Here is a 25,331-nt window from a genome sequence, read left to right as displayed (position 1 = left end):
TAAGCAATTTTAAGTGAGGTGCTTAAAGTTAGATCCCTAAGCCCCAGCAGCAGCTGAGCACCTGGACTCCCCACACGGCCCGCAGGAGCCTTGTCCTTGTGTCTTGAAAGCAGCAGAGGCAGAAAACAACCCTTGAGAGCTCTCCCAGCTCAGCTCTTTGCTGCTGTGCTGCCATGGGGACACTCCAGTCCATGTTGCTGGGCAGAAAGTGAATCCCCTGGAGAGGAACTGTGTGTAGATTGTAGTTAAATTCCTCCCAGGGCTTCCACCACACCTCCACATTTCCCCAAGTCTTAGGCTATAGGCTAAAGTGCTGCTTACCTTCCTCCCCCCTTCTTCTCTAGAAAGCAGAAGTACTTTCATAGCAGCTCAACCACCTTCTCCCTCTGAAGCTCCCTGAGGTGGCTCATCGCCAGCACAGCAACACAAACTTGTTATCACCTTCTCGGCTCCCTCTTAATAAAGTCAAAGCAATTAACAGCTTCACCATTTACAAAACAAATCCCTTTTGCAACACCTGAGAAAAAGAGTTACAAGTGTTTCCCAAACACTTCCCAGCTGGGGAGAGCCTCTTCCATCGGCTGTCTGCTGGGATGTGCTGCATCTGCTCGCCCTGCCGGGAGCAGACCAATCCCTGCTCACCATGGGCTCACTCCAGGCTCCCAGCCAGGATGCCAGATCAGCAAGCACTGGGCTGGTGGGAGAGGCTTTTACCCAGGGATTGCTCCAAGAGGTGTGCTGGGGGCCAGGGTGTCACTGTTTGTCCCACCCACACTCAGGTGTGATGGTGGACAGCAGGAGTGGGTAAGGTAGATTGCTCCCCTGGGAAGATGTCCCCGTGGGTGGCTGAGGGGGAGTGGGTAACACGCAGTAGATTCACACCTCTCTGGAGGGATTCACAAGCTTCTCCACTTCATTTTGTGTTTCCCTGCTCCCTCCTAGGACACTTCCTGTGCCCCCCACTTTGCAGAGGGCTGCCCTGGCTTGCAGTGCAGTAAATTCCCCCTTTCCAAACAAGCTCTGAGAAGATGAGCAATGTAACAGAAGATTGATGGCTCTGAGGAAACCAAACAAACATAACTTGCAATGTGCTTTCCAAATTCATTCCTTCTTCCTCTCCCACCCCACTCCTCCTCCCTCCAAACAGGCAGTGGTCCATAATTAAGGAACCAGAAAGATATCACATTGCCTAGCTAAACTGTGACTTGGGCACAGAGGTGGCTGCTAGGACAATTTCACATGAGAGCACTCCCAAAGTGGATTTAGTCCAAACACATCTGGATTTTAGACAAGACTTTATTTTTAAAGCCTCTATCAGGTCTTGGGCCCAAGCTCATCCCATGCAGAGGGTTTGAAATGCAGAGAGGAAAGGAGAGGGAGTTGGTGGCAACCCCAGATGCAGTAAGGAGTAAGGACTGATGGCCACAGCTAGATGCAGTCAGGATGCAATGAGGAGTAGCAATCATGTGAGGCAGGGCCAGAAATCTCAAAGGAATGCCTACATCTGTTGTGGAAAGGGAGTGGAGAGGTTTACAAGGAGAAGCAGAGGATGGGAAACGAAGAGGGAGATCTCCAGCAGTATTTTAGCTCTTTCCTTTGTCTCTCCAGCCTTTCTTCAGTGTGCCATGCAACATTCATGGAAGCCACTTGTGGGCACGTCCAGGAGAGAATAGCTCTTCAGGGGACATACAGCCACAGAGCCTGGACAGTATACGGCCCTTAATTTCCTCCTCTGATGCTTTCAACAGCTCATGAGATGCCATAAAAGATGATAATGAGGAGGGCAGTGACAAGCCTGTAAAACAGTGGGGAGAGGCACAAGGGTTATCTCCCTTGGGCTCCAACTCAGGCTGTGCGTGGACCGAGTTTGCTGGCTGCAAGCTCTTCTGCCTGGGACGGTGGCTGCACTCCACACCCCAGCACAGAACCTGGCTGCCAGAGCTCAGAGCTGTCCTGTGATGAGCTACACAGTCTGAAACATCAGGCTCTGAAGTCATGGGGCTCTTGCCATTGCTTCAGACCAGGCCTGACAGTTCAGTCAGGCACAGGCAAGGGTAAGGTTCTCGTGTTCCCTCCCAGTTCCACAGCACTGCTACAGCAGGGTCCTGGCCTGACACTTCCAGAGGATCACCCATCAAGACTACAGCTGGCAGCCTTAAACACAACACTTTCTACTTCTCTTCCTTTTGCCCAGTGCCTTGGCGCTAAACCTTCTCTGACCCAGATCTCCATCCCCACTCTGCCAGGGAGACACTTCTGTTGGCCAGCTGCCATCACTCTGATAGGGACAAGGCAGCTCCTCCCTATCACTAAGTGGATTTTGAAGGCAGTAAGCAAGAGAATAATTCAATTAACTCAGTCCCAAATACCTCCCGAGGTGCTGAGCATTCCCAGAACTGCAGCAGCACCGCAGGTATCTGGAGAGCAGGCAATTCCAGTCCATGGCAGGCTGCAAATGTGCCCCCAGGAGACGTCTCTGCTGGCACAGGAGCACCAGCAGCAGCTGAGCCTGGACAGGAGCACTGGGAAGAGACTCTCAGGATGGCTTTGCTGAAGCCAGCTCTGGACCAGGAGTGAAAACAGCTACATTTAGATTTCGATTCGCTTGAGTTAACAAGACTTAGCCCAGGGCAAGCACAGCTTGGACTACTCAGAGAATCACAGAAGTATCCAGGTTGGCAAAGTCCCTCAGCATCACCAAGTCCAACCTAGAACCCTACTCTGCAAGATTCACCTGAACCCATAGCCCTAAGCACCACATCCAAACGACACATCCAGGCTGGGTGACTCCACCACCTCCCTGGGCAGCTCATTCCTCGTACTCCAGCCTCCTGATTCTTTCTCATCCCAAGGGATTTTTGCCCTGCAGATGCTGGGGCTGTCATCTCAGGTAGCAGTCACAGATCCAGCCTCTCTTTTACCAAAAGAGCAACCACTTAAATTCCCTGTAAAACACCTCCACCATGGTAAATTCTCCCCCTCCAGTCTCCTGCAGGCTGCGAGCCTTGACTCTGGATGTGAGGCAGCTCACCATTTGGGAGTGCTCAGGTCACAGCCTTCACTCGGCTCCGGCTCCAAGGTGTGCATGAAGGGCCTGGGCCAGCTCTGGCCAGGATTAGTGGCAGGGCAGAAGACATCCCCACTGCAGAGCTTTATCTCATTGATCACCAGAGAGGTCACAAATTACCATCTGGTCCCTTTCAAGCAGTTGGGAGCACTAAATTGTACCTCCTGTATCCAGACACCATCCCAATCTCCCAGGGCCAGGCCAGGTACCCAGATAAGGAGATAGCGTAAATGGTCGAAGAGGACAGAGCCCAACGCTGACAATTTCCTGTGCTTTAACCCAGCAAGTGCCACATCCATGGGGGAGCCTTGGTTAGGTCATGGCAGATGATCTCACTTTCCAAAGGGGGCTGCTCTGACCAAGGGTTTGCCACCATTCTGCTGCAGGTCTCAGATTTCACATCAAGCCCAGCACAGAGTGGCTTTGTATGGTTGCAGCTACCATCACACAAAGATTGGGAAGAGTAACAACTCAGTGCTCTGCAGAGAGCTGAGAGTGGCAACCAGCACCCTCCAGAAGGAAGCCAAGAGGAGCCTGAAGCCCTGGATGGTCTTTGGGACACTTCAGCAGCCTGTTGTGGGAAGATGTCATTAGTTTCCACATCACCACGTTCTGCTCACATCATGCTAACCACCCTGCCTCAGAACCAAGCTAACCACTGACAAAAACTCTTCAGCTCATTCCCTTCTAATCTGACAGGAGCAGGACACTGACCTCACCCCAGGGAACTATTTTCCTGGAGACTTCCTCCAGCACTAAACCCACAGTTAGGTCTTGGTAGGCTATTAAATCCACATGTGAAAAGAAACTCACTCATCTCTCATCTGCTGTGTGCAGTTGAGCTTCCTTTTAAGGAGATACAAATGCACTTAAGGCATCCTCTGAATGCAATTTGCATGTCTTGCTTTATTTTCCCAGGCAGGCCATTGCTTCTTTGGAGATCACTGGCTTTGGGGAGCACCTATCAGCTAAGGAGTCATGGAATAACAGACTTGTCCTTCAGGTGCCACTCCTTAGAGCAAGTATCACCTTGGCCTGTGCTCTGAATGACAGGCAGCTTTTCACACAGGTCTCCTCACCCTTGAGACACCTTTCCTACCACAGGCAGATGGAGTTAGGGAGAAAAAAACACTAAGGCCCAAAGGCTGGGAAAATGACAACAGAAGGCAGTGAAGCACTGCTGAGATGCAGAGTGGTGCTTGTACATCCAGGAGAGCTGCTGCAGAGCCATGCCCTGCAGGAGCTGCACTGGGCAGCAGTTTGTCACCAGGGATGCAGATACCATAGAATCAGCCAGGTTGGAAGGGACCTCCAAGCTCATCCAGTCCAACCTAGCACCCAGCCCTATCCAATCAACCAGACCATGGCACTAAGTGCCCCAGCCAGGCTTGGCTTCAACACCTCCATGCACAGCCACTCCACCACCTCCCTGGGCAGCCCATTCCAATGCCAATCACTCTCTCTGCCAACAACTTCCTCCTAACATCCAGCCTAGACCTCCCCTGGCACAACTTGAGACCGTGTCCCCTTGTTCTGTTGCTAGGAGATCTTTGATTACATTTGGTGCTTCTGTGCTCCACAACCTCCCTGGGCAACCTGTGCCAGTGTCTCACCACCCTCACCGCAAAGAGCCCTTTCCCTAACATCCAGTTCCAATCTCTCCTCTGCCAGTCTAAACCCATTCCTCCTCATCCTGTCATTACCAGACCTTGTCAATAGTCCCTTCCCAGCCCTCCTGGAGCCCCCTCCAGATACTGGAAGGCCACTCCAAGGTCTCCTCAAAGCCTTCTCTTCTCCAAGCTGAAGAACCCCAACTCTTGTAGCCTGTCCTCATAGCAGAGCTGCTGCATCTCTCTAAGTCACACTGTGACAGATCACAAAGTTGCTCTTGCCCTGAAATGCCTTCAGCAGGGTTTTTATACTTGAGGAAAAGCCCAAGTTGCAGTGCATGGCATGCAAATGGCACCACTGCAGCTATGCAAGCAGCTGGGGAAGAGGTGAATAATGCCAGACCTCCTTGATTTCCAGGCAGGAAAGGAAGACCTGACAGCACCAGCGGCAAGCAGTGTGCAGTCCATGCAGAGACTTGAGACTAGCCAACATTGCCTTGAGTGGCTGTAGACAGCAACAGAGATCAGAAAACAAAACAGAGCTGCTGCTAGAGCAGAGAAGTGTGGATCCTCCCTCCTGCTTACAGACTCATCTGTACCACTGGAGCTGAGCCACTCCAGCCTGAAGCTGCATTGCAGCCTGCTTGTTCAGTACAGACACACACAGCATCAGAACTTGAATTCCAGGGAGGTGGTGGAGTGTCTGTGCCTGGAGGTGTTCAAGCAAAGCCTGGATGAGGCACTTAGTGCCATGGTCTGGTTGATTGGATAGGTTGGACTGGATGAGCTTGGAGGTCTCTTCCAACCTGTTTGATTCTATGTTTCTATGAAGTCTGCTGGCTCTGCTCCTTTTCATCTCCATGGGTGAAGCAGGACCCCTCACTCTCCACTACAGCTTCCCTGTCCCACAGCTGTCTTGCCTGCAAGTTTTCTTACAGTGGAACTGCTGTTTTGGCTTCAATCAATTCCCACTGAAGTGAGTTCCCAGCTAAGTGTCGCTGCAATGCCTCGGCAAGGGACATGCTGCTGTGACCTCTTCCTTCTCTAGAAGACACTCTCACAAGGTGAGGCTACTCCACGGGAGCTTCTTTCTGCTCCAGCCTCACTCCAAGGCCACCCCAGCTCTCCTCCTCTCATCTCCTGCTTCAGCTGAAGGGGTTAACTGTGCCTCATCTGATTTCTTCCAAAGAAAAGATCGAGAAAGTCACCACATTCCCCTTAGGTGTCTGCACCCCCTGCTGCGGCCTGAACTTAAGACACCAGAGGAGCTGCAGTATTAGCTGCACTGGAATGTTTTGGTTTTCCCTTGCAAAACAGGACCATCTCTCCAAGTGTGAATCTGCTTCAGCTACCTAAACAGACTTGACAGAGGGGGAAAAAGGGAAACTTCCTTTTTTTGGGGTGTATTTAATGGAAGGATTCGTTTTTGTTGCTGTTGAAAGCAAACAGTTAGGGGCAAGCCTCAACACCTGCCCCTTGCACTGCTCACCAAGGTAAGAAGCTGGGATGCAGATACCATAGAATCAACCAGGTTGGAAGAGAGCTCCAAGCTCACCCAGCCCAACCTAGTACCCAGCCCTGGCCAAGCAACCAGACCATGGCACTAAGTGCCCCAGCCAGGCTTGGCTTCAACACCTCCAGGCACAGCAACTCCAGCATCTCCCTGGGCAGCCCATTCCAGTGCCAATCACTCTCTCTGCCAACAGCTTCCTCCTAACATCCAGCCTGAACCTGCCCTGGCACAGCTTGAGACTGTGTCCTCTTGTTCTGTTGCTGGGAGATCTTTGATTCTGTGCTCCACAACCTCCCTGGGCAATCTGTGCCAGTGTCTCACCACCCTCAACCTGTGCCAGTGCCTCACCACTCTCACTGCAAAGAGCCCTTTCCCTAACATCTGCTTCAGCTACCTAAACATACTTGGCAGAGGGGGAAAAGGGAAACTTCCTTTTTTGGGGGGCTATTTGATGAAAGGATTCCTTTTTGTTGCTGTTGAAAGCAAACAGGTAGGGGCAAGCCTCAACACCTCCCCCTTGCACTACTCACCAAGGTAAGAAGAAACTTGGAGCAGCTGGGGATTTTTTTTATCCTTTAAAGGTTGAGCAAATTCCCATCAGCAATCTGGCATCTCTAGACCAGTGTGCAGCTCCTAAAAGCTCCTTGAGCAGAAACAATTTAATGTCACACCTGTGTGCCCAAAAGAGACATGCTTTGTTGCTGGGAAACCCACCTGGCACAGACAGGTTGGCACACACAACTGGTAACTTCCAAAAAGCCTTCAGTGCTTAAACTTCCTCAAGCATAATGAAGAAAACCTGTAGCAGAACTTCAAGTTCACAGGATCAGAGACTCACAGGATGCCAGGGGTTGGAAGGGACCCAAAGAGATCATCCAGTCCAACCCCCCTGCCATAGCAGAACCATACAACCTAGCTCAGGTCACAAAGGAACACATCCAGACAGGCCCAGGGGCTCCAGAACTGGATGCAGGACTCCAGGTGGGGTCTCAGCAGAGCAGAGCAGAGGAGGAGAATCCCCTCCCTGGCCCTGCTGGCCACACTGCTGCTGCTGCAGCCCAGGCTCTGCTTGGCTCTCTGGGCTGCAAGTGCACACTGCTGGCTCCTGTTCAGCTTCTCATCCACCAGCACCCCCGAGTCCCTCTCCTCAAGGCTGCTCTCCAGCCACTCACTGCCCAGCCTGGATTTGTGCTTCCATCCATTGCTCCTTGTCCAATCCCAGGGAGCAGTGAGCAGAGCCTGTCCCCAACTCCTGACCCCCAGCCCTCAGATATTTATTGACATTTATTAAATCCCCTCTCAGTCTTCTCTTCTCCAGACTAAGCAGCCCTAGGTCCCTCAGCCTCTCCTCATCAGGCAGTACTCCAGTCCCCTAATCATCCTCATGGACCTCCACTGAACCCTCTCCAATATATCCCTGTCCCTCTTCAACTTAACCCAGTTAATATTAGGTGACAATGAAACAATTGATTTTCATTGGCACTGCAGAGAGAAATAAAGATCTAATTTCTTGTCAGTACAAGGGAGTGAAAAAAATCAAAAGCTGCCAGTTTCTACTGCCAGGATGTTAACTTCTGAGGTGAAAACCAAACTGACCTTAAGAGCATTCACCTCAGTGGAATTACACCAGATCACAGTACCTATGGATGTGGCCCATCAGTATTTTCCACAGTAAATCTATAGAAGCACACATAGAAGTGGTCATTTTGTTTAAAAACCACACTTTGCACCTTTTCCCCTCACATCAGCTGATGAAGGGCACCTCAACCTCAACTGTTTGTGCACAGAAAAGAAAGCAGTTGAGAGGGAATAAGTAGAACATGTAATTGTCCATCAGTCCTTGCTCTCTGTGCCCAGTTGAGTCCTGCCTGCACACACCTGTGATGGTCACTGAGGTGAGTGGAGCTCAGGAAGAGTATCTGCATGGTGGAGGCACTGACAAACCTTTTGTTTCAGTGTAGTAGGAACAGAAGAAGGCATAGGCAGCCCAAGCTGAGCCTGCAGAGGAGAGGAACACACTTACCCTCCTCTGGCCCTTTCTCTACCTGCTTGCTTCACAGCTCCAAAAGACAGTGTTAAGTGAACATGCTGTGCAGTTTCCTCTCGGATCGTTGCCTTGAGTGGCTGTAGAGAGCAATAGAGATTAGAAAACAAAGCAGAGATGCTGCTAGAGCAGAGAAGTGTGGATCCTCCCTCCTGGTTACAGACTCATCTGTACCACTGGAGCTAAGCCACTCCAGCCTCGAAGCAGCACTGCAGCCTGCTTGTTCAGTACAGATAGGCACAGCATCAGAACTCTGCTGGCTCTGCTCCTTTTCATCTCCACGGGTGAAGCAGGACCCCTCACTCTCCACTACAGCTTCCCTCTCCCACAGCTGTCTTGCCTGCAAGTTTTCTTACAGGCTGTTTTCAGTGGAACTGCTGTTTTGGCTTCAATCAATTCCCACTGAAGTGAGTTCCCAGCTAAGTGTCACTGCAATGCCTCAGCAAGGGACATGCTGCTGTGACCTTTTCCTTCACTAGAAGACACTCTCACAAGGTGTTAGACCAAGTGATTCTTTCAGGTTATTCTGCAGTGCATGCTCTTTTTGTAAACAAGCCTTGGCTGAGCTGAAAGAAAACTGGCCACTCATTCCTGACCATGGACTTAGGAAGCCCAGAAGTCACCAGCAGACTTGTAACAGGCATTACTGCAGCAGCAGCAGCTTCCTGCATTACAGCAGCACCCCACACAGATCAGGTCTCTACACAGACTTGGGTAATGCTCCCTGCCTGCAAGGAAACCTCTCAAAGTCTTATGGCAAGTGATCCAACCACCAAAGCACTGGAACACCTTGAGAAGATGGGTGTTTGACTCCCCACTCCTGCATCCAGCTGGGCACTTAAACGTGCAGCTCTCAGCAGTGTGTGTGCAGGCAGCCCCTGCTTGTGCAGTCAGCAGCAGCTCCCCTCCAAAGTGCAGTGCAGGCCAGCAGTGCCCGAGCACCAAGGCTCCAGGACATGGACTGCCCAGCCTAGCAGCCCACGAGGTACTGGGTGAGGGCTTAGGCATGCAGAAGAATGGCAACCAAACCTGAATTAAGAGTCCAGGAGCCTTGTGCTCTGTTCCAAAAGAAGGCAGTGAAGAGACCTCCTTCACTTCAACTCAGGTTGGGCCACAGACCCAGCACACAGTGCCAAACCTCCTTCACTACAAGCAGGGTTTGTCTGTGGGATTTTTACTGAAGAGGTACACTGACCTGCAGCTCAGCTGCCGTGGCACAAAGCTGGAACCGAAGAGTTTTAGTCTTGATCTTGCTACTTCTCCAACAAGGATGATGCAAGGAGAGTCATTTGGCTTCCTCACCCCTGACCTTCACACTTGTACCACTTGTGTACAGCTCGTTCCTTTGTCCAGTGCTGTCTCATCTGCTGAGGAGAGCTGCTAGAAAGAACACAGATAAAACTCTCACAAATATGGGTATGGTTATCAAAATTGCTCATCCCAGGGAGTCTTAAAATGGGACACTCTGCAGAGAGGGTGAGCAATTGGTAAAGACACAGCATGGCTGCTTTGTAGCGTGGTGACATCCTCTGCTACAGGCAATGATGCATTAATAGGGATTCTAACAGTCAGCCTGGAGAATGCTTTAATACTGAGGCAGCTCTCAGGTGGGGCAACATTTTACTGCAGTTCCTTAAGAAAACCAAATAAAAAAGGGGCAATAAAAGGCTTAAGAACCATCACAGATCCTAACTACGTGAAGCTAATAATCAGTATGATAAACTATGGCTTGGGTGAATAGGAAATTGAATGGACATTTCATTTCCTACCCTTTTGTTGCTGCCATTCAATTGCATCGATGGTGCTATTCAGGGCAGCCAGCATGGTGCCTGTTTACAAGAGAACTTTGCAAAACAAAGACAGTCACGGTCAAAACTTTGGGGGTCAATTCAGTATATTTACATGGAAGACCTTTGAAGAAAAAAAAAAGTACTCTGAAACTGCCTCACCGGATAGTTCAGTTGGAAGTTAACAGGGAATGATCTGGTGGCTGGCTGGATGTGTGGTGGGCACAGAAAGCTTTCAGAGAGAGGCTTGAGCAAACTGCCCTTGTCCAGGCAGAGCTACCACTGCACAATTGCCTCAGCGAAATGGCAAATGAGAGCAGGAAATCCTGGTGCCTGTGGCTGGCTCTCCAGAAACCTGGCACAAGCTCCACAGCAGTGGGGACTGTGCCAGCCAACACCTGACAATACACTTCAGAGGCCTGGACAGCATAGCACCTGAGCAGCTGCCAGAATCCATCCCAGTTTCCTTCCTTCTTTAGGGAGATGAAGCTGGTGAGGGGCCTGGAGCACAGCCCTGTGAGGAGAGGCTGAGGGAGCTGGGGGTGTGCAGCCTGCAGCAGAGGAGGCTCAGGGCAGAGCTCATTGCTGTCTATAGTGACCTGAAGGGAGGCTGTAGCCAGGTGGGGTTGGGCTCTTCTCCCATGCAACTAGCAACAGAACAAGGGGACACAGTCTCAAGCTGTGCCAGGGCAGGTCTAGGCTGGATGTTAGGAGGAAGTTGTTGTCAGAGAGAGTGATTGGCATTGGAATGGGCTGCCCAGGGAGGTGGTGGAGTCCCTGTCCCTGGAGGTGTTCAAGAAAAGACTAGATGGAGCCTTTAGTGCCATGGTCTGGTTGATTGATTTGGGCTGTGTGCTAGGTTGGCCTGGATGATCTTGGAGGTCTTTTCCAACCTGCTTGACTCTGTGATTCCCTTTAAGAGAATGGAGTTGCTCCAGATGCACCACGAAGCGAAGCAAATGCCCTGTTGGAGCCACTGCTTGCCAGAAGGCCTTACTCTGCCCTAACTTCTCACAGCTCAGTGGCTAAATGACACATTCTGAAAAGAAGTAAGTGCAATTGAAGGGCTGTGATCATCTCAGGAGTTTAAACAGCAGCCTGTAAGGACCGTTTTATATTGGCCCACAGTAAAGGGCTTTATGGGGCGTGCAGGAGGTTTATCCGCACGCGTCTGTTAAATGCTCCTGGGAATTTTCTCACGTGGGGAGATGAGGCCTGACACAAAACTGAACACATACAAACCACTGCTGTCATTGACACTGCAGCAGCAATGCCACCCAGTAAGAAAAAACTTTACAGCACCTAAAAGAGATAAGACCTGACAGCCTGCATGGCAAGAAGATGTTGCTTTTGGAGGGGCAGAATTCCCTCACCTGATGATTCTGGAAATGTAACAAACCCCAACTGTCCCCTTGCAAGCAAATGGGAGCTTAGGCACTGACTATAAATAGATTATAAAGGAGTGTGGGTGGTTTGCAGAGCGGTTTACTAAAGCCAAGAGGATTTAGAACCAAATTAGGCTCTTGCACATAAAATTTCCCTGGAAAACTCCGAGTGAGTTCATATGAGATTCCTCATGCAGGGACTGACAGACTGCACCCAGCTGCCTCTTGCAATTCTCTCTTGTAACACTGAAGATCCACCCAGGATGACTCAGACATCCCAAGTGAGTAGACTCTACAATAAAGTACAGTATCTCCACCTTCTTTACCATCACACTTACAAGTGAGTCTGTGGGGCTTTTAACCATGCTTCAGAACAGTACCACAGCTAAGCAAGGAAGAGGCTGTCAGGAGTTCTCAGGAGACAAAATATGATGCCATACAAGACAAATGTAAGCACACACAGCAGGGCACTATGTGGGGTATTGTGTATGGAAGCATTAGCTCCCTGAGCTGTAAAACACTCACAAGCAGCAAGCTGAAAAGAATTCTTAATCCTTCACTGTTATCATTATTAGACTATCATTCACCCACCTGTCTGCAAGCTGCCTTCTTCTCCCACCAACTGCTTCGTCTTTAACAATGCCTCCTTTCTGGCTCAGAAGGCCAACAATAGGCTCTCCACTGAGCTTGTGGCAGCCTCTCCACGATCACTTGGCAGGAGGCAGCATAACAATAATTTGACAGGCATCCTCCCAAGAAGACTCAACACATCGCTCATGCTGCTGACACTCCACCCAGAGAAGCATCCAGACCTCAGAAGATGTCTAGGTACAGGCAGCTCTTCTTGATTGACCATCCAAAAGACAGCAGATTTCACTAACAGCAGAACGAGAGAGTACCTGTGATGGTCCCTGTGATATTGCCATGCTGGCTTTGAGCTAAGTCTCCTGGAGTAAAGCAAAGCAGCAGGTAAGCAGTAGAGAGGACTGAAGTTCTATTGTCTAGTCCAAGAACAAACCTACTGTCTGGCATCTAAATTAAATAGTACTGCAAAACCCTGTGAATTACAAGGTGCAAACAGGCTCTGCAATGACATAAAAATCCCTTCTAGGGTGTTTTGTTTGTTGTTGGTTTTCACTTGTTTGAAATGTAAAACCCACAGCAGAAACCACCGTTGGGTAGTGCCAAAACTGACCAACATTCGCTGTCCAGAATGAGTTCTCTTAATCTGACTGCTCCAACTGAACCAATTAAATTAACTAAGGCCCCTGTGTCTTTGCATAGAAGCTGTCACTCTAATATGGCACTGAAAAGAGAGCTGAATCACTCCTTCCCTTCACATAGTGCCAGAAAACAAATGCCCATCAGTTTATCACCTGTGTAACAGTGCTGCTTATACAACTGAAGGTAAAAAGATAGTCACAATGAATACCTTGAATGAAGAAAGATAATTCCTTTTTCCCCCCTACCTGAGGAAGATGAGGATTTGCAAATCTCCATGAAACACTTTATTTATTGATGAATGAAAATCCTGAGCTCTGAACAGCAACTCATCTTGGAGGCTCAGCACACTCTGACTTACACAGGCAACAGGGAACTGGCTCTGACTGAGGGTTCTGTCATCTTTAAAGTATGCTCAAGGTTTCTGGTGGTTTAACTGCTCTTAAAGATATTAGAATCAACCAGGTTGGAGGAGACATCCAAGATCATCCAGTCCAACCTATTCCCCAGCCCTATCCAGTCAACTAGACCATGGCACTAAGTGCCTCAGATTAGGTCCCTTGTGAGACAGGAAGGGTGAACTGTCTCACACTGTACACTTCAGACTAGCTTGATCTGTATAATCCCAAGAGTAACTTCCAGTGCAGGTGACAGCAAGCATGCAATAAGCAAAGTTCCAGGAGAAAGTCTGTTAAAAACCCAGAATTATGGGAAACAGACTGAGCTGCTGGTTTTATGGACACAGCTCTATTCCAGCACTCAGGCAGTAAAACTGAAATGAACTCCCTCAAAGTTAAAAATACCCAATAAAACTCAATGGGCAAGGTAATTATTTTGACCTGAGAGGGAAGGCAGGGCACTTGTTCCCACAGCACAGCCTACACCCACAGACACCAAATATTAAGGCATCTTTCAGCTCCTCTGTTTTCCCCAATGCTACATTTTCTGAGATATGGATTTAGAACACTGGCCAAGCCTATACCACCCTGAGCCAAAGCTAAAACTCAGGGCAAAAGGAAATGTAAGCAGTACGTCCTCCAGAAGCCTCTCCTGTGGTGTGACAGCTCCCCCAGGGGACCAGGCTGGTTGCCCATATCACATTCCCAAGGCTGACCTGTCCACATTCTACTTATAAATGCAAGTTCCTCAAAATCTTAGCTGTGAAATTTGCTGGAGCAATCATTGGCCTGGATGTACAGATACAGTGAGTCAGGATGGCACTCACACAATGGAGTCCTCTCTCTTCACCCTTCCTTTGGAAAGATCTGAACACCAGTCGGCAGCTCAAGGCATTAGCTCTAATATCAGAGAATAAATCCATGGCAAACACACACTTGAATGACTCAGACTTCTTACAGCATGGGTTATAAAGGAAACTTTTGCAACATCAGCTGCTTTTGCCCTTCCTCCTGCTAAGGACCCACTGTTTTCTATGGAAGTTCTGATCTTCCACTGGCACAACATAAAACAAAAGCAAAAATGAACACTCCAGCAGTAGCAGACAAGAGATATTTATTGTCAAGCAGCATTGCATCAAAAGCAGCAAGCAAATGCCACAGTAACTGACAAAATACAGGAGAATGTCCTATGAATTCACCAGCTTCTAGATCCTGGCATCTTCAAAAAAGAAATTGTTTGGTTCAGCTGACAGGAAACCACAAAGCACAACTGTCCTGCAATTGGAGTAATCAGACACATATGGAGACAATAATTATAGGCAAAATAAATTAGTTATAAGCAGATCTGATTTTTTTTCTTCATATTTGAGGGCTTGGGTTTCTTTTTTTGTTTCTTTTCTTAAGAGTCCCAAGATTTTTAGGTTTTGGTACTGTAGGAACCAGTTTTCTAAATGTTTATTCTCTGGGCCAGCAAGTGTGGTTTATTCCACTGAGAAGATAAACAATTGGCTTAAAGTTTAATGTTAGAGATGAATGACTTCAGTTTCTGGTAATTACTGAGGTTGAGGGGAGCAAGGTTTTTCATTAAATCATCAAATTGCTGGGCTGGTGAGTATTGGTCAAGCATATCAAGATTTCAGAGTCGTGAAACTGACGTTGTTTTTCTTCATCCTAGCCATTCAGACCATAAGATACAAAGCCTGAGCGCAACAGCAGCTCTTTCAACACTATGTAAAAGCCCCGTGTCCCCCCCCAGCCAATCCAGTTACTTTAGCAAAGGTAGCGGTGTGGATTTAAGCCATTGCCTGTGGAGCAGCTGGCCCCTAACCCATTCTCTTCAAACTCTCAAACAGAACACAGGAAAGTTCAAGGGTAAACAACGATACAAGGAAAACAACAGAAATCAGCATACCTTTGAAGAAGAGGAGAGCAAAAACCAACACCCTTCAGCTCAGCTGCTCCAATTAAGCACCTTTCAAACAAATGCTGGAAGATAGCATTAGTCCCCGACTGAAATACACCTTCTTGAGACTTCTAGTGGAAATCAAAGGCTGATTTAGAATCACTGTGCATTTCACCACCAATCTAACTTCAAATAAATCCTTCAAATTACATTGACAAGTGCTCAAGTGACCCATCTTCAAGAGTGACCTTAGGTCGGTGATGCAAGCAGCAGTTAAAATTCTGAAGGTGCTAATATGCCTCCAGCAACAGATTTCTAAGTCACACAAGTACCTCCCTTCAAAATGGAATGTGTGCCTGACGGAAAAAAAAAGCTGAAACACAGCTGTTTGACAAGGTAGAGGTCAGCTGCATGGCATCTCTGCTAATGCAAATTCTCTCCAGACAGCCAAATGCAGAAAAATAGGGCAAACACCAGTTAAGTCATACCCTGATGGGAGGTTTGTCTTCTTCTAGTCAGATGGCAGCATAAATTCATCATGTAGTTCTCCATTCACTTTGAAAATAGCAAAGCTACCAGAACTGTCAAACCTTGGTTAGGCATAAGTTGATTTGTTCCACAAAAACACAGGTAGTTAAGACAATTACATTTACTTCAGTTATTATTGATTTACATAGCTAAAGGATACACTAAAATTAAAGCATATATCATAACCTGGAATGCTTGACATTATTTCCATCAAGCTCTCACTCCTGATGGTCTTCTTCAGTAATCTGATATTGCAGCCTGGGTTTATTAGGGTTGTGTTCAATCAGCCAGTTAGCCAGCCAAATCTGTGCAACAAAAAAACCCAAACATGTTCAGTTCTCTGTTGTTTTCTATTGAGTGTACAGTGGAATATGACAAGAATGATTTGAAACCTCTGATACAGACATTCTCCTACTGAGCTGCAAAATAAAGACCTTTCAGAAGAAAAACAGACATACAAATAACCTGGGCTTTAAGAATGTTCTTTTAAGTCTTCATAGCTTATATTGCTTTTGAACAATTCACACTGACCTTCAGAAAACTTCCTGGCAGTGTTTACCTTTGAGTCTCCGTAAAAACTTCTGAGCCATACTTCAGATAATCCTATCGACTATTCTCGAATGAAGACTGTAGTAGGCATGAAACGGCTTTATGAAATGTTACCCCGACAATACTCAGATACTTAATTTAGTAATCATGCATTAGGTGCCAGTATTTTGCACTGAAATCACCTGAGAGCACCCAAAGCTTAAAACCAAAACACGGTTGCCTTTTGAAATTAATCCTCTAAGTTTTCCAGCACATCCTACTTAAAAAAAGAACGTGGGAGGTAGGAATGCTGAGTCCTAACTTCACCTGGCCTTTGGCAAGTTAACCTTTTGCCTAGATTTCTCCATTGTAAAGAGCAGTTTTTAACACATCCTTATTTACCTCACAAGGCTGTTGACAACTAGTTTCTGGAATGCTAAGTACAACAAACTTCATACCATGCTGTGAAATGAAAGAACTGACAGAACAGTAGATCAATAAGGCAGGCAACACTCTCCTTTTATTGCCAGGTACAAAAAGACTGGTTTGCAAAGCAGGAGACTACAAGCAGAGCCCTCACAGGTTAGTCAGCAGCAGAACAGAGCTACTCAAGATGGAAATGGAAAGCAAACAAATATCAAATTCCAAACTGCCATAGCCCTTAGAAAGACTACTTGGGGAAAAAAGACATTATTAAATAATTTCCTTCTGTTACAAGGTCACAGACATTATGGAGAAGGAAGAAAGCCCAAAGGTGATTTAATTGTAGCAAAGCTATTGGCATTGCTTCATACAGCTTTATAGCTTTCTTACAAGCAAGGAAAGAAAGCATGTGGGCCACGAAGTTACTACTACTTAACACATAACTGGCTAGAAAATTGTGCTCAGAATGCTGAGATTACTTGTAAGCAAAACCAAACACTGAGTTCGAGAAACGTGACTTAAAAGGTAATAAGATTTTAATACAACTTGAACCTTAAGAACACAAAAATATTAATCCTGTTTGCCCAGGCAAATGTTGATTTTGTTTAAGGACTGAAAGAAACAAAAACCCAAAACAAAGAAACACAAACCCAACTAACCAAAAAAAACCCAAACAACAAAACACTCACCCTAAAAAAAACCCAACACCACAACGGGAAATTAACTGTAGTCTTTCCACAAAGAACTGTAAAAGGAGCAGTGTGTGAGAAGAGGACAAGATATATCAGCTTGATAGCTTGAAAGAGGGTCAAAAGAAGAAAGAAGAATTTCCTGTAGTCATCCAAAATAGGTTTCACTCTCAAGAACCATTATTTCACTTTCCTGGTGAACTGTGGACCTAACTAATGGTGTACAGTCAAATAAACAAATAAAGAAGGATTGACAATATTATAACAATGACAAAAAACAGACAGCTTTGCTAAGAACTCTATGGTATTTTACTCAACTGTGTAACTACTACCAGTGATTAGCATCTGACTTCACTTAATATCCATTGTATGAAAGCTACTTAGTCTCAAACTCACTTCAGAAAGTGTAAATAAAGCTAAAAAAGATTTGACATAATATGATAGCACTCACCTTTCCAGCCATCTGCAACAGCTACACATTAGAAAGTCATTGCCTATACCCCTTGATATTTCATCAAGGCTGATTTCCTTCAGTCTTGACCCTGGTTTATCTGTTAACAAACCAATCACCTTCTTGCAAGGCAAACTACTTGAGAAGCAGGCACCTAGGACAGCACAGCTCTTGCTATAGGAGTAGCCTTCCTTTACAAATAGGAAGTAAATGCACCACAGAACATAGCACACAACACTGAGACTGCTACATACCATGGGATCTGCTGGCTTCTCTTTGCATAGTGCAGTCAGCCCAGCCAGTAAGGTTGGCTTCACATACAGGTTCAAGTAATCTCTGGCTCTTTGTCCAGCTGGAATTGGCTCCAAGATTACTGTAAAGCAAAACCACAGGTGTTGGAAAGCACCTTGTAGAGTGATTAAAAAAGGGCAGGCTTTCCAAGGTTGTTTATATGTGAGCTGCCTTAATAAGTTAATAACACATAATGATTTTTACAGCTTCTTCCACAACAAACTGCAAATAAATGCTCTGAACCCTTTTACAATGTCCCTGGGGTAATCTTATTAATTATTATAGTCAATTACGAAAGGGGAGAAAATCAGATCATCTGAGGAAAACCTATGTCCTTGAAGATGCCTGGGGGGCAGGAGAGTTTAGTACTTTCTTCTTCCAGTGGGAAACTGCCTTCTGAAGACCCTAAAAAACTCACCTGAAGTCCTGCTTTGACGTTAGGGTGAGGAGGAGACATGGTTTACAATGGGTAGGGTTTGTAGAGAAGTGCAACCTCCTGTTTGCAGTTGAGAAAACCCAGCAAGTTACTCCAGCAGTTTCCTTTCCATCTGTCTCTCAAAGAGCAAGTCAGCTTTCACCCAGTCATATTACAAACAAGAGATCCTCTCCCAGACTTCCCAGGTTCTATGGCCCATTTCTCTGGCACTTAACTTTGGAATTGCACTCTCCTGTCCAACAGGAATTGCTCAGCCTCAGCTCAAGAAGAGTCTATCTAGTCTTCTCAAACCAACAGGAGTCTCTGGGGCTAACAGTGCCAGAAGGACATGCTAGAGTGTAATGGCTTCCCATTTCCTCTCGTTTGCTAGCTCAGTCTGCTTTAATTCCCAGACCACAGAGCTTGAAAAGTGGAAGCAATCCCTGTAACGGCTCTTCAGATGTGGTATGTTTTTCATAGCAGAAAATATCAGCTCACACATAAGGAGTCTCACATCCTCAGAGAAAACATATCCAACCTCTTCTAAATGTAATTGCATCTAGAGTCTGGACAGACACAAATAATAATGGGGAAGGACACTATCCTCCCAAGACTGGCAACGTGTTATTTGCACCACTTTACCTTCTGGAAACATGAATCGAATTTCTCTTTCTGCTGAGGAAATGCTGAGACTGCCGTGAAGTGCATTTCTCAGCTCATCGGTCCCATAGATTGCTCTTAAGCTAAAAACAAGAGAAAAAGAAAACCTGCTTGGTAGGCTGCTGCAAATCCCTTCCCATTGTCTACAGTTTAAGAGCACATAAAAGCAGTATGTGTGGAATAATTAACAAGGCATTGGCCTAATTTTGGTTATAGAAAAAAATATGTAGGTACCTAAAATTTCTGTTCTTGTGTTCAGCATGCTCCATAAAATGAGTTACATACAAAAAAAAATCAGAGGTGAAAAGCTGTGTTACACAGAAGTGAACAGATAAAACAAGTATCTCTACTGTAAAAGAAAGGGGGGAAAAAAGAGAGAAATTCTGATCTGAATTAAGAGAAGGACAAATTCTTACTGACTTCTCTGAGCCCAGTCAGTGAGTTGTTACCTGTGAGGGTGAGTTCTCCTAGCTCTTAAGCTGTTTGACGGTCCAAGCAATTCCTTCCAGTAGGAGACTGCAGAATGTCTGGCAAGAACCATAGCAACTAAAGGTCCAGAACTCATATAAGCTGTTAAGTTAGGAAAAAAAATTTTTCCATACTGGTCTGCATAGAAGTTGCTACATTGCTCTGGGCTTAATTGGAGCTTCCGTTTCTACAGAAAGAAGAAAGAAGAGTGAAAAACCAACCTTGCTAAATTTAGCTAGCCTGGTACCTCTGGCAGGATGCAGTCCTCTGCTCCAGTCATATCTTCCAGTGCACAACAGGCATTGAATAATGTCCCAGCCTAAACTGCATTCCCTAGATGTCATCCTCTTTGAAGTAACAAAGAGCACGAGTTTTCTAAGTTAATTACGCAGACAAACAGGCCATTTAAGTAAGATGTGATTTTAGCCCACACAAACTAAAGTGTTTTTAACTGCTGAATGACTTAAAGGACAGTCAGAGTACGCTACAGAAAAAGTGAAGAGCATTACAAGGACAGGGTTTAATTACGCTGCTGCTCCAGCACAATGATCTACTTTTAAACAATTTTCTCTTCAGCCCACACCACTAATTATGCAATTGTTCTAATTTTCATTCAGTACTCTGGCTTTGTGATTCTCACATTAGCTGCCTAGCCTGCAAGCTGCCAGTTTTAGGATGAATTTGGGAAGCCATAAAGGAATCCAGCAGTCGTGAAAAGAGAAAAAAAAAATAAAGTGATTTTTTTTTGAGCCCAAACTTAGGCAACAGAGCAGCACAAATACCTTTGGTGCCAAAAAGTCACTGGAGACATCAGCAAATGCTATAAACATCTCGTCATTAAAACAAAACAATAAAAAAAAGAGAAGCAATTGCTTTTGTCTTCCGATGCATTTCGCACAAACCACAGAATCACACAATGGTGTGGGCTGTAAGGGGCCCCTGGACGTCACCCAGCCCAATTTCTGTGCTACAGCAGGGTCACCCCCAGCAGGCTGCCCAGGATCACAATGGCCAGCTGCGTTTGGAACCTCTCCCGAAGAGACTCCACAACCTCGCTGGGCAGCCTGGACCAGGGCTTCAGCACTCTCACAGCGAACAGGCTTTTGCTCGCGTTCAGACGGAACCCCCCCACGTCCCACTCTGTGCCCGATACAACAATCAGTGAAGGCGGAAAGCAAAGGAACAAATGTAAAAATGGGCACTCGGAGAGGAAGACAAATTTCCAGGGGGAGAACAAGCAAAAGCGACAATCTCCTCTGCAAGCCCATGGCTGGCGCAACGCCACCCAGCCAGCCCCCGCGGCCAAGGGCGCTGCCGCGGCGCCAGAAGCGGGACGAGGAAGAGCCAGGAGGTGCAGGTGGAGGAGGAAGAAGCAGAGACAAGGAGGAGGCAGGGCAGAAGAAGGAGGAGGGAGGAGGCGGCCCCAGAAGAGGCTCCGGTCGCGCCCCGCCGCCGGTGGCAGCCGCGATAGCACAGCGCCCTCCAGCGGCCGCCGCGCCGCTCCCATCCTGCAGCGAGGTGCTGACCGCGGCGGAAACGGAGCGGGAGGCGTCCGGGCCGAGGCCGGCCCGGTGGTAACTGCTGAAAGAGAGGGAAACCGTCCTGCCCTGCAGGGCACAGCCTTGCCGGCTGGCTCCCCACTGAACAGCCTGGCAGACCTTCGCTTCCAGCGTTCCTGCTTTATTGCCCAGACTCTAGCTTATTGTACTGTTCTTTTCCAAATGCTCTTAGGGAGTGAGTGTCTGAAGACATCCACAGAAGAGGAGTGGGAGAACACATTTCTGGTTATCTGACAGCAAATATCAGCTTAGTGTAGACTGCTGGGAGTCAGACTCCCAAGTGTTTCCCAGCAGCACCAGGGAGTGACACCAGTGCTCCATACAACACTCCCACGGCCTCCGCATCAGGTCCAAAACATAAAAGGACAAGTTCAGCAGGGCTCTATTTAAATGAAATATTTATAACATATTTGAGTGTCCACGAAGTCTGCTTACATGAAAAGCAATAGAAACAAAACACCTTAGACTACAATTGGCCAGCTACCTAATCCAATTAATCCTTGAAGCATCCACCTGGCAGCTGCATGCTGTGTGAAATACTGGAATAGCAAAGCAACCTGCTCCCTAGAGAGTCCCTTCAGGAAAGCACACATATCTGCCACAAAGGTCTGTTAAGTCTGTGTTTGCCATCAATGTCTGTGTTCTCCTGTGCTCAGAAAAATGGTCAGTGTAACATCTGGAGATGTAGCTTTTGCACAATAAGGTATTCATAAGACTTAATCAGCAAGATAACAAGGTAGCTGGTGCTGCTAAGGAGGTGCCAGAGTGTCCATGACCGAAGATAACAGTGCTGCAGTGAGCCTCAGGAGTATCCAGGAGGCCCCTCAGATTGATGCCCAAAGGAAAGCCAAGAGGGCAAGTTCCCCTTGGAAAGAAGAGCAGCTGTTGTTTTGATTGAAAGGCCTAAGGGGTGGGGGCAAAGGGGAGTTAGGGGGCGTGCTTAGAAAATGTAAAAGAATGTTCATGAATATGTACACAATGTTATCTGGTCCTTATCCTATATAAGCATAACTACCTGTTGCTGGAGTGTGCCTCTAGCAATGTTGTTATTTGCTGTGCACCCAGCTCTGTTTGCCTTTATTTTACAATAAACCTTTTATACTTAAATTTTAGGGCAAGTTCATTTCCCACAGTCGGTGTGCTCTGTTCCATGCCAGGCACAAGTAAGATGGCCCCTTACAGGGCCTGGCAGTGGTGGCTGATGGCATATGAAGAATGTAAATTGAATTGTGGACACACTAGCTGTCAGGTACTGGCCTGACTGCTGAAAGTGAAGCTAAACATTGTTCTGACTTATAAACTGATCACAGCCTATTACCTGAACAACCAGGAATCCCGAGCGGAGAATGAGCTCCTCTACTTCTTCTTCTTTGTCAATGACATCTGGTTTGATGAGAGCCAGAGTTCTTTCCACGAAAATCTGAGGTTCAGGCATTAGCATCTGCATCTTGACTCTGATGTTAGGAATTCACATGTCCCTTTTGTACTGCAATGACACCAGTTCCAGATATTTGAAGCCTGTCTACTGCACAGCCACCTGTGGTGATCATCTCATTTCACAAAATCCACCTGAGATTTTTCTCTGGACTAGCCTGCACCCTATAGTGCAACTCTTCCACTTTCAGTCCAGGAGTATTTTGCAGAAAGTAAACCAAAATGTAAATGTCTGTAGCCAACTGCAAAATGCATTCTGTACTTCATAGAATCATGGAATCAATAGGGTTGGAAGAGACCTCCAAGCTCATCCAGTCCAAAGTAGCACCCAGCCCTGGCCAGTCAACCAGACCATGGCACTAAGTGCCTCATCCAGGCTTCTCTTGAACATCTCCAGGGACAGCAACTCCACCACCTCCCTGGGCAGCCCATTCCAATGCCAATCACTCTCTCTGCCAACAGCTTCCTCCTAATATCCAGCCTAGACCTCCTCTGGCACAACCTGAGACTGTGTTCCCTTGGTTTGTTGCTGGTTGCCTGGGAGAAGAGACCAACCCCAACCTCCCTTCAGGCAGTTGTAGACAGCAGTGAGGTCACCCCTGAGCCTCCTCTTCTGCAGGCTGCACTCCCTCAGCCTCTCCTCACAGGGCTGTGCTCCAGGCCCCTCCCCAGCCTTGCTGCCCTTCTCTGGACACCTTCCAGCACCTCAGCATCTCTCTTGATGATCAGTCTCCCTTGCAGCCTTATTGCCAGAAAAGGTGCCTGGAGCCCTCCTAGCCAGGGTTGACAGCAGGGGCACATCTGCCTGGTAACAGCTGCCAACTGGATGTGGCACCATTCACCACCACTCTCTGGGCCCAGCCCTCCAGCCAGTTCTTGACCCATATCAGAGTGAATCTGTCCAAGCCATGGGCTGCCAGCTTGGCCAGGAGCTAATTCATTTCACTCAGAAAATGCATGAGGCTGGAGTGTCCTGATACACTTTGGTGTTTGCAAGGTGTAGCCAGGCTCCACCACATCCCAAACCTGTCTTCTCATGCATGAAGAATGTAGTGTGGGACTTATCCTTGGCCCTATTCCACCTGACAGCCCCAGGGTCTTTCTCGGCGGTTATTGAATGCTTATCTTCCTGGCACTCAAGACAAAGTGGCAGGTTTCTAACCGAGGGACCAGGCCATTAGCAAGCTACTAGGACACAAAACTGGTCCGTGACTAAACTACTAGAGACAGGTTTCTAACAGACCTGCGCCCTTATTTTCCCCCTCTTGCCTTTGTCTCCATGCTGCCAGTCCAAGGCCTCTCTTAATCTGCACCGGACAAGACCCAGGTGCGCAGCTCACCGTGCAGCTGCCCGCTACAGCTCTCGGATAGCATTCCTCAGTGCCACCTGCCTTCTCGGCCGGGATGATTTTTTCCTGCATCTATCACCTTTAAGACTCCTCATCGGCTTTCAGATTTGGTTGAGTAGGCTGCAGCCTCCGTCAGGGAAGAAAGAGGGCAGCTGAGCACAGGACGGCTGGGGCTGGTTCACCTAGGAGCTGGGCTCAAGTACACACACAGCCGGCGTGCTGGAGCACCCAGCCATGGGGGCGGACAGCCCGAGAACTCCTGCAGCACTCGACTGAGACCAAAGGCAGCGTCTGACTCTCTGCTGACCGCTCCCCCACTTCCCGGCCCGGAGTGCACTCAGCCTCTCCAACCCCGAGGAACCGCTGCCATGCCGCCAGCTCCGGCTGCTGTGTTCCCACGGTGGTTCCCCCTCCCAGCCCAGCCCCGGTCCGGTGCCGCTGGGCCCTTCCCGCCGGCAGCGCCATGCCACGCACCTGGCCGCTCCGCCGCTGTTGCTAGGCGACGGCGGGGCCGGCTCGGCGGGCGGGCGCGGGTGGAGCGGCCACAAGATGGCCTCCGCGCCCCTCGGCTGGGCGGTTCGGAGATGGCGGCTGGGGAGCGGCCCTGTGCCGATGGCGGCGGGCCCAGGCCGGCCGCGGTTTCCGGGCGAATGTCTGAGGGCTCCATCTGCCTGTTGTGGGCACCTCGCGTTACACGAGAATAAAGGCGGCGGCGGCGGCGTGCTCTGCGGGGGGGCGATCAAAGATCTCACGTCCCCACGACCGTAAGAGGTTTAGGTTGGTTTTAGCTGAGGACTGCTGAGAAGGGCATGATGCCGCAGCAGGGGCTCGTACACGGAGGTGACTGGAAAACAAAGCATGAGCCCTCCCTCACCATCAGTATTCACTGTGGGAGCACGCCGAGGTCTCCTGTTTGCATGCCCGATCCACATCAGCGCGATCCGGAGCACACAGCGGGCAGCCTCCCGGCAGGCCAGACGCACCGAGCTGCGGCTACAGCTCTCCGGTGCTGCTGCTTAGCACTTTCGGTTGGACTACAGTCTCCACCCAGTGCTACTGAGCGTCTATCAGAGCCAAACAGCCAGTGCTTTCTGAGTTAAACCGTAAGGTGAGGCATACACAGCTGGGGAACACACATTCCCTAGGGATTTTTGCCACTATCGTGACAATGTTTGCTCCTTGCACACTTCTTTTCCCCCTCTCTGGGGCTGTACTCCATTACAGTGCAGCCATCATCTACCCAATGAGGTGGTGAGTGGAGGTGGTAGCTGGGTGAGCTTGGTCTCTTCTCACAGGCACCCAGCAATGGAATAAGGGGACACAGCCTCAAGTTGTGCCAGAGGAGGTCCAGGCTGGATGTTAGGAGGAAATTGTTGTCAGAGAGAGTGATTGGCATTGGAATGGGCTGCCCAGGGAGGTGGTGGAGTTGCTGTCCCTGGAGGTGTTCAAACAAAGCCTGGATGAGGCACTTAGTGCCATGGTCTGGTTGACTGGATAGGGCTGGGTGCTACTTTGGACTGGATGAGCTTGGAGCTCTCTACTAACCTGGTTGATTCTATGATTCTGTGATCATCCAGGCTGTGGCCCAGCCTCCAACCTGGAGGCTGA

At 48.2% G+C, this 25,331-nt stretch overlaps 1 protein-coding gene and 1 long non-coding RNA gene across 3 annotated transcripts; both read right to left on the bottom strand.

Moving 5' to 3' along the window:
* Window positions 1-1,278: 1,278 nt before the first annotated feature.
* LOC135185405 (uncharacterized) lies at window positions 1,279-9,610 on the bottom strand. The gene is made up of 4 exons (XR_010306471.1): window positions 9,430-9,610; window positions 8,214-8,314; window positions 6,721-6,861; window positions 1,279-1,795 (listed from the first exon to the last, which is right to left on the bottom strand). It is a non-coding gene; the product is annotated as an uncharacterized LOC135185405 (long non-coding RNA).
* A 4,512-nt stretch (window positions 9,611-14,122) lies between these two features.
* NME5 (NME/NM23 family member 5) lies at window positions 14,123-24,381 on the bottom strand. 2 transcript variants are annotated; one of them, XM_064162151.1, is made up of 6 exons: window positions 24,198-24,381; window positions 22,259-22,426; window positions 19,363-19,568; window positions 18,896-18,996; window positions 17,802-17,920; window positions 14,123-15,761 (listed from the first exon to the last, which is right to left on the bottom strand). In XM_064162151.1, the coding sequence occupies exons 2-6, from the start codon at window positions 22,385-22,387 to the stop codon at window positions 15,675-15,677; spliced, it is 642 nt and encodes a 213-aa protein (XP_064018221.1). In that variant the 5' UTR covers window positions 22,388-22,426; window positions 24,198-24,381; the 3' UTR covers window positions 14,123-15,674. The 2 variants fall into 2 exon arrangements, with proteins under 2 accessions (XP_064018221.1, XP_064018220.1); XM_064162150.1 differs by lacking the exons at window positions 22,259-22,426; window positions 24,198-24,381 and adding an exon at window positions 20,164-20,765.
* Between the last annotated feature and the right edge of the window lie 950 nt (window positions 24,382-25,331).

The sequence above is a fragment of the Pogoniulus pusillus genome, chromosome 22 (genome assembly GCF_015220805.1).
Source record: "Pogoniulus pusillus isolate bPogPus1 chromosome 22, bPogPus1.pri, whole genome shotgun sequence".
Classification (NCBI taxonomy): Eukaryota; Metazoa; Chordata; class Aves; order Piciformes; family Lybiidae; genus Pogoniulus; species Pogoniulus pusillus.
The sequence above is the reverse complement of the archived record's forward strand: the minus strand, read 5'-3'. Positions and strand labels throughout refer to the sequence as shown.

Excerpts from the sequence above, each read along its gene's own strand:
- NME5 (XM_064162150.1), bottom strand. The coding sequence starts at position 20,649 with ATGGGCTTGCAGAGGAGATTGTCGCTTTTGCTTGTTCTCCCCCTGGAA. Across the intron at positions 17,921-18,895 it reads TCGATTCATGTTTCCAGAAG|TAATCTTGGAGCCAATTCCA; the intron begins GTAAAGTGGTGC and ends TTTGCTTTACAG. Across the intron at positions 15,762-17,801 it reads AGAAGCCAGCAGATCCCATG|ATTTGGCTGGCTAACTGGCT; the intron begins GTATGTAGCAGT and ends TTTGTTGCACAG.